This window comes from Bolinopsis microptera, chromosome 12, assembly GCF_026151205.1.
Source record: "Bolinopsis microptera isolate Bmic1 chromosome 12, MBARI_Bmic_1.0, whole genome shotgun sequence".
Lineage (NCBI taxonomy): Eukaryota > Metazoa > Ctenophora > Tentaculata > Lobata > Bolinopsidae > Bolinopsis > Bolinopsis microptera.
Window position 1 is genome coordinate 7283515 of NC_087083.1, and position 8014 is coordinate 7291528.

Genomic DNA, 8014 nt, shown 5'->3' on the forward strand with positions numbered 1-8014 from the left:
ACTCAAAATATTTAATATAACCTACCAAATATATATTAGGTAGTGCGCCATCGACAGTGAGCCGCGCGTGCCAACTGTAGGATGGTTTTTTAGCGCTAATTTCGGCCAGCACAATTTTCTTCAAACAAATAAATATTGAGTATCCTTCCCGACCTCCAATTGCAACAAAAATTGGTAAGCTTACTCATAGACTTACAAGGAAAGTGTCCGAAAAATTTAAAGCATATCCAATTAACAGACATTATGTTACAGCTAAAAGCAGCGTATTTTGCCCCATTTTGATCACTATATCAACTCTGATATCCACCAAATTTTTCGGACAGTTGTAAAAGCCCTATTGGAAGGTCGTCGCCAATTTTCAGAATGATCTCATTTAAGGAACTGAAAATAAATCCGAATAATACGACAAAAATGGTCAAATTTGGACGAATTTGGTCAAATTACGCGACTTTTACAGCTACTTTTGCTCCAAAAGCCGCGCACCATCAAATATAGCACTTAGGCGAAATTCACTGATCTTTCCAAAAAGGTATGACAAATTTGGTATTGTGAAAATTCTCACAGTCTCTAGAAAACACTGGTACAAAAATTTTTAAAATCCGAGCAAGTTTATTTTTATCGTGCACCTCCTATATATATCGTCGCTCCTGATAATTAACTTTTATTCTGCAATTTAATGAAACACACTTTAAGAAAACGAGGGTGCGAGTTTACTAACTAGAGAGAATAGAAACACAGAGCGGTGATTACAAGACGAATTCTACGTGTAGAATAATGTGATAAGAGGTGGATGTTTCCTTATCAGTGGTTCTCGAATCAGTCACAAGGTACTGTCACGTGGTGTCAGGTGGTGCGCTGCAGTGAGCTCAGAATATCATGTTACAATGCCAGAATGCAGTCTCTACTAAAAGTGGGGTTCTACAAATAGCAGTAATACCAAGAATTGTATCATCTTATCATGTTATTATTGTTACAACTGATCTTGGCCAGGAGTTTATGATCAAATGAAATCCTGCGGGAGTCTTGTGTAAGTGCTGAGGGAATGCTGTTAAGTTCTATGTCTGACATTACAGTGTTAACCATCTTCATTCCAACCGTCATGGTATTAGTATCACCAAACTCAGACCCCTGACGTTACATGCAAACTTTCCCTAATCTAATCTGTCTCTTCAGAAGAATATTTATAACACGTGATTTACGAAAACGCTCCTCGCTGGCTAGATGAACGAATTTCATCATTTATCAGTGGTATAAATTATTGAAACCAAGTATATTAATATATGGCAGCACTGTTGACGGATGTTACTCGTCTAAATTTCTTCGAAGTAGCGTGCGCCGCTTTCTTCTCGAAATGCCCGATGGCAAGTGCTAGTGCTACGAAGTAGCGCGCGCCGGGCCAGACCATTAACAATGGTCAAGCAGCACTGCGGCACTTCGAAAGTAAAATTAAATTAAATGTAATCGGGTAATGCTGAGGTGATTCATTCGACATGACAGAACACGAAGTTCTACTTCCATATAATAAAACCTCACTGGAGCTAAGCTCTGTGGACATTGCATTGGAGGACTTCACCGCTTCGACGCGCCGCGCGAACTAGCATTCTTGCTTCGCATCGCCGATCGTTGCTTTGCGAAGCGATGGGTTGACATCGTCAATCAATGTGGACAGTGTGCAATTAACATGAAACCGTGCCTGAACTGTACATATACTGACCGTGCATTGTGTTAGAATCTTAATTCTATTTGTAGCTTGTTTTTGTACTTCATATTACTAACCCTGTATCTCACTTTAGCAAAGGTTTAGTTCCAGTGATTGTATATACAGTGTTCGGGTAAAGGGACTCCAGAAGGCAGACAAGGCTCGACTCCAGACTCTAGTTGAAGTAACAGAAGAGAGAGGAGTGTCCAGTGTTTAGTTGACTCCAGACTCTAGCGTAGCAGAAGGGAGAGGAGTGACGTTGTCGACTCCAGACTCTAGCGTAGCAGAAGGGAGAGGAGTGACGTTGTTTTAGTGATCCCACAGATTCCAGTCGACAGATACTATCTGTGTTCTGTGACGTGGAAAGAGTGGTAAGTAGTTTATAGTTATAGTTTAGTAGTTTAGTCTAGGAGTTCCCGCTTCCTCTTTCACTTTCATTTATAGTTTCACGTGGATTACCTTTCACTTTACTCACGGTAGTTTTCCCCCAGGGTTTTTGTTTTATAGTTATCAGTTCCAGTTTTACTTGAAGTCCTCATCATTCAGAAGTCCCTCATATAGTAAGAAGAACATCATCATCAGGAGTAGTAGTTTTAATTTAATAGTAGTTTAATCTAATAGTAAAAAAGACATTGTTTAGTTTAGTATTGAAATGTGTTTTAACTATTAGTCAGAGCAGAGTAGTGTGAGTTACTGAGTCACACCATATCAATCATTCACTATTTAAGAGAGTACATTGTAGAGTAACAAGGTTACTTTTGACACAAGATTTGTATAACCTCTTTATTCATCTAATTTGTATTTATAATAATTGAGTATTATTTGTTATTTAATTAACCCAAGAACAGGGTTCCAACAGTGGTAGCAGGAAGAACTACGTTACACCGACCGTATTTTTTTTTGGATATATTTAAACTAACACCTAACAACTTAACACCTAACACTAGATTTCAGTTTTCATCATGGGAGGTGATAGAGTACCTGTTCTTGATGAGAAGTCCAACTATACAGATTGGAAACGGAGAGTTCAGTGGTGGAAGAAGGTGACTACCGTCAAGCCTGAGGCAGGAGCAGCTGCATTAATCATGAATATGTCTGGAAAACCAGAAGCTGTGGCTATACAGCTAGACGTAGAAAAGTTATCCATAGATGGAGGAATAGATGTTCTCATTGCCGAGCTGGATAAGTTATATGAAAAAGACCAGACACAGTCAGTCTTTACATCCATTGACAGCTTCATGAACTACAGAAGACCCAAGGAAGTGCCCATGGAAGAGTATGTGAGAGAATTTAGCCATCGTTACAAGAGCCTTGTGCAGAAGCGTGGTGCTACTGTGGTATTTGAAGATGGGGTACTAGCGTACTTCTTATTACATCATGCTAATCTCTCGGACCATCAAAAGACATTGATCAGGGCAACGGTCTCTAAGTTAAGCTACGAGAATATGGAATCCCAGCTTAAAAGAGCATACGGAGAAGATTATACTAATACATCTTCTTCTTCATCAAGCGCAAGCGGTGAAACATATTCCATCGGAAAACCAAAGATTAAAGAAGAGCCTGTAAATACGTATTTTCAACAGTACGACATCAACAATGCAGAACATTTTGGTGATGACCAGAGCAACCAGGAGGAAGACCCTCAGAAAGTTTTTTATCAACAAAGATACCACCAACACAGGGATTTTTATCCATCTAAGAGACCTTTCGGACAAAGACCCTTCGGACAAAGACCTGCATTTCAAGGACAGAGTTCAGGAAACGTGTATCAACAAGCTCCATTTAGATCCAGACGAGGAGCACAAGCCCAACAATCAGGACCCTTACGTTGTCATATTTGTAAGGAAACAGACCATATGATGAGAGACTGTAAGTACAACACATTTGGAGAGAAGAAGCTTACATTCTTTGAGTCTGACTTTAAACTAAAAGACGAAGACAAGTGTCTTATGGGAGAATCGAAAAATAGAGCACTTTTAGATACAGGTGCTAGTTCCACAGTGTGTGGGAAGAAATGGCTGACAGTCTTCGAGGAATCTCTTACATCAGCTGAACAAGAAGAGGTCAAAGTGACCTCTTGTGAGAAGAATTTTTGTTTCGGGGATGGAGATGCAGTTACAGCCAGATACAGAAAATACTCCCAGTAACAATATGTGGTCAGAAAGTAACTTTAAACGTGTTTATTGTGGAAAATGATATTCCTCTGTTACTGTCTAGAGAGTCCATGAAAAAGATGAAGATGAAGATCGATACTGAAACTGACAAAGTTTATGCTTTCGGAGGAGAAGAGAATCTAGTGATCACTAAGTCAGGACACATGATGATACCCATAGGACGATGTGAAAGTTCTATCAGCCAAACAGATTCTGGAAGAACTAATCATGCAACAGAAACTAAGGTCCGTCCTGTTTTAGAGGAGAAGATTACATCGCCATGGTCACTAAGTGACGATGAAAGTGATCAAGAGGAGGAGTTAGAAACATTCAGTGGAGCTGACAATGAGAGTGTGCAAGACAATGAGCCAGAAATTGAGCCAGATAGTGAGCTAGAGGACCATGGAGTTGTGAGCTCAGTTTCAGGTAATGTGGATCAAGACAGTGAGCCAGAAAGTGAGCCAGAAATTGAGACAGAAATTGAGCCAGATGACCATGGAACTGTAAGTTCAGTTTCAGGGAGTGTGAATCTGTCAGATCTGTCAGTGAATCAGTCGGATTGGGAAAGTGTGTGTCAAACCAGAACAGGCGTGGGTGTAAAGAAGAATGACATTATCAGGTTCAGATCCTCGGAGAGTGATGATTGGAATAATGCCTTGGTGATAGGTAGAGCCGGGAAACCTACAGGGAAGAACAAAAATCTTTACAATGTACGACTGGACGAGTCAAACGGTGAACCCGTATCAGTTGAGTTGGATAACTCTGTACAAGTGCAGAGGTTAAAGATTGTTCAGGATGTCTCACGAAGAGAGGTGCAGTTTTCAGCAAGCTCGCTTAAGTCATAGATCAAGGATACTGTGAATATGTCAGAGAGAGTATAACTGTTTTGGACTTTATGTTGTAGAAAGAGATTGAATATTTTTGCTCGGATTATTTGTTGTTTGAAATGTCAATTTGGTTAAACAATAACTTTTTAACGTCATTTGTAATAACTTTTAACTTTAAATGTGTGTGTATATATTAGTATTGTTAGAATTACCAACTTTGTAACGAGTCATTTTTACATTTTTCACCTTTCAGAGACTTTTAACCATGCACGAAGTGTTTGTATTTAACAGATTTTAATTTTTTTAAACATTTGTAACTCTTTACACGTATATTATTTTTGTGTTTTTATGTTCTAGAGAAGTTTCTCGAACAGAAGTTTTGGGAGGATATTTTTGACAATTTTTTGTCGTTAGTTCATATTTTTTTTACTGAGAATGTAGTAAGTTGGGAATGTTTGATGAAAAGTTAGTGAATCCCATTTTTAGGAACCAGTCTATCCTTTCTTTTCTTTTCTCTTAGTCTGGTAACTGAACTTTGGTTGTATTTGCTAAATTTTCAACAATTTTGGGAGAAAGATAGATTAGTTAGCGAATTTAGACGTGTGTACCAGCTTTAGCGCTTCTTTTCTTTGTGTTGTAGCGCACGGTCACATTTGTCAGTTGATTTGCTAAATTTTCTATTACATGGTGTAGAGATAATAAGGATTAATAGATACAATTTAAAGTACATTTTGTACGTGACATGTGTAATAAAATTACCGCTAACAGAATATTTCAGATTCCTACTTCTAAAAGTCTAACATTTCAGTTTCAAACTTACTTTTCAGAAAGACGATCCTTTTCTTCTCAAAGACATGAAAGTGTTTACCTGATATTACTTTATTAACTTGCATCTTCTGTAGGAAGTGTTAACAGGGGATGTTTGGTATTTTCTGTTGGGATGTGCTCGGAGCAGCTTGCTCAGCGTGAGTTTTGTTTTATAAGAATGCTGTCGTTTCGATCAACATGCTATTACATGTTCTTCACTGATCCCGAGCCTTTAGGGACTCAGTTTGAACCTGTTTTTAAACGACAGAATTCATGTATTTTACGTTTTAGAACTGTTTAGTACAGTGGTGTGTGTCAATGATTTGTTAGTGACTCATTATTGACTCTCTAGAGGTTGTGTTTAAAGCTTGAATAGCTCCTAATATTTAGTTTTAGTACGCAGTGTTTCTGTCATTAAGATAACTCGATACAGAAATCTCTAAAGATCACACTTGATTACAGTGTTGGACGGGTATTTTTTGTGCACCTGTCAGTCCTAGAACGATGCTTCAGTTCCGTTCATAGAAAAGAGATTTTCGTATTAAGAACTTTGATAGTTAATTAGCTAATAGTTAGACTGTATTAATTCTATCGGACGTTTTGTACAAGTATTATATCTCTCAGATCTCACGCTCAGCGTGGAAGGCAGTCATTTTAGCCACTAGCCTGTTTTACAGCGGATGTTTTTCCCGCGTTAACAGAGATTTAATCCACTTGTACCACGTGACTCGCCGAATATGGAATAATCGTTAACTGCTTTTTTAGTTATCTGCTTTTATGACAGTGGACATGACACGTATTAGATTTGCCTTTGTTTGAGCCGCGCATTTGTAGCTCAAACTCATAGAAAGTATCTTTTTCGTTTAGCGCGCACGACACGTTTTTGTGTTGCGTGTGGGGATTAGAATATTCTTAACTCTACGGTTTTTGCTAGAGTTTATTTCCTAATTTTAACTCGGATAGTCGGATAGTATTTTTTAACAAAGAAAGTATAGGGAGTTATGACTTTAAGATTGTAAAAGTCATGAGTTAAATTATTAGTAAGTACTTTTTCTTTTTTAAAGTAGGGGGAATGTTAGAATCTTAATTCTATTTGTAGCTTGTTTTTGTACTTCATATTACTAACCCTGTATCTCACTTTAGCAAAGGTTTAGTTCCAGTGATTGCAATTGTATATACAGTGTTGGGGTAAAGGGACTCCAGAAGGCAGACAAGGCTCGACTCCAGACTCTAGTTGAAGTAACAGAAGAGAGAGGAGTGTCCAGTGTTTAGTTGACTCCAGACTCTAGCGTAGCAGAAGGGAGAGGAGTGACGTTGTCGACTCCAGACTCTAGCGTAGCAGAAGGGAGAGGAGTGACGTTGTTTTAGTGATCCCACAGATTCCAGTCGACAGATACTATCTGTGTTCTGTGACGTGGAAAGAGTGGTAAGTAGTTTATAGTTATAGTTTAGTAGTTTAGTCTAGGAGTTCCCGCTTCCTCTTTCACTTTCATTTATAGTTTCACGTGGATTACCTTTCACTTTACTCACGGTAGTTTTCCCCCAGGGTTTTTGTTTTATAGTTATCAGTTCCAGTTTTACTTGAAGTCCTCATCATTCAGAAGTCCCTCATATAGTAAGAAGAACATCATCATCAGGAGTAGTAGTTTTAATTTAATAGTAGTTTAATCTAATAGTAAAAAAGACATTGTTTAGTTTAGTATTGAAATGTGTTTTAACTATTAGTCAGAGCAGAGTAGTGTGAGTTACTGAGTCACACCATATCAATCATTCACTATTTAAGAGAGTACATTGTAGAGTAACAAGGTTACTTTTGACACAAGATTTGTATAACCTCTTTATTCATCTAATTTGTATTTATAATAATTGAGTATTATTTGTTATTTAATTAACCCAAGAACAGGGTTCCAACACATTGTGCATATTGATATAGCCGTATGGTTGGCACACGCTACTGCAACTGCGCATAAAATGGATCCTGGCAGACCTGGCCTGATTGATCACCAATCACACTACACTCGACTGTCGCGTGAATTTTTAGCAAGTTATCTATAAAAAGGCCCTGAATGCTGAAGGTCTTAGGTCCGTCCAGGACTATTCAAAACTTTAACCCGGACCCTTTAAAAAAACCCCAAGCCTAAATTTAAATATCCCTTATCTAATATATAATATCCTTTATCTAATATAATCCCTAACCGCTTAACTGAAACGATGAATCGTTTATAAAATCTTTTTCGAGGCACTTTGACAAAAGCTACTCACGCGGTTGTGCTTTTTAACGATGAAATAGAACGTTTTTGAGCCCCGCGTCCGCGTCCGACACGCGCTACTTCGAAGAAATTTAGACGAGCTTAACATCCGTCAAACTGAAACCCTAAACCTAACAAGAAATTATATTTACTTCCTCATACGGTCACAGTTTTTCGCCAATATCTCGTCGCGTCAGCTAGAGAGCAATTTATTTATTATTAATGTCATGGCGCATGGGGTGATTTGAGATCAACGTTCAAAAATACATTGATTTGCAC

General features: G+C 38.2%; 1 protein-coding gene across 2 annotated transcripts; it reads left to right on the forward strand.

The window, feature by feature from the left end:
- The first annotated feature begins 1791 nt into the window (after positions 1–1791).
- LOC134824261 (uncharacterized) lies at positions 1792–7321 on the forward strand. 2 transcript variants are annotated; one of them, XR_010161375.1, is made up of 3 exons: positions 1792–2070; positions 2191–6912; positions 7033–7321. XR_010161375.1 is itself a non-coding variant. In XM_063836044.1 (2 exons), exon 2 carries the CDS (start codon positions 2662–2664, stop codon positions 3844–3846), a length of 1185 nt encoding a protein of 394 aa, XP_063692114.1. In that variant the 5' UTR covers positions 1792–2070; positions 2191–2661; the 3' UTR covers positions 3847–7321. The 2 variants fall into 2 exon arrangements, 1 of the variants encoding a protein (XP_063692114.1); XM_063836044.1 differs by having other exon boundaries at positions 2191–7321.
- Positions 7322–8014: the final 693 nt, after the last annotated feature.

Bases quoted from the DNA above. Each gene is read 5' to 3' on its own strand.
- LOC134824261 (XM_063836044.1), top strand. From the start codon at position 2,662: ATGGGAGGTGATAGAGTACCTGTTCTTGATGAGAAGTCCAACTATACA.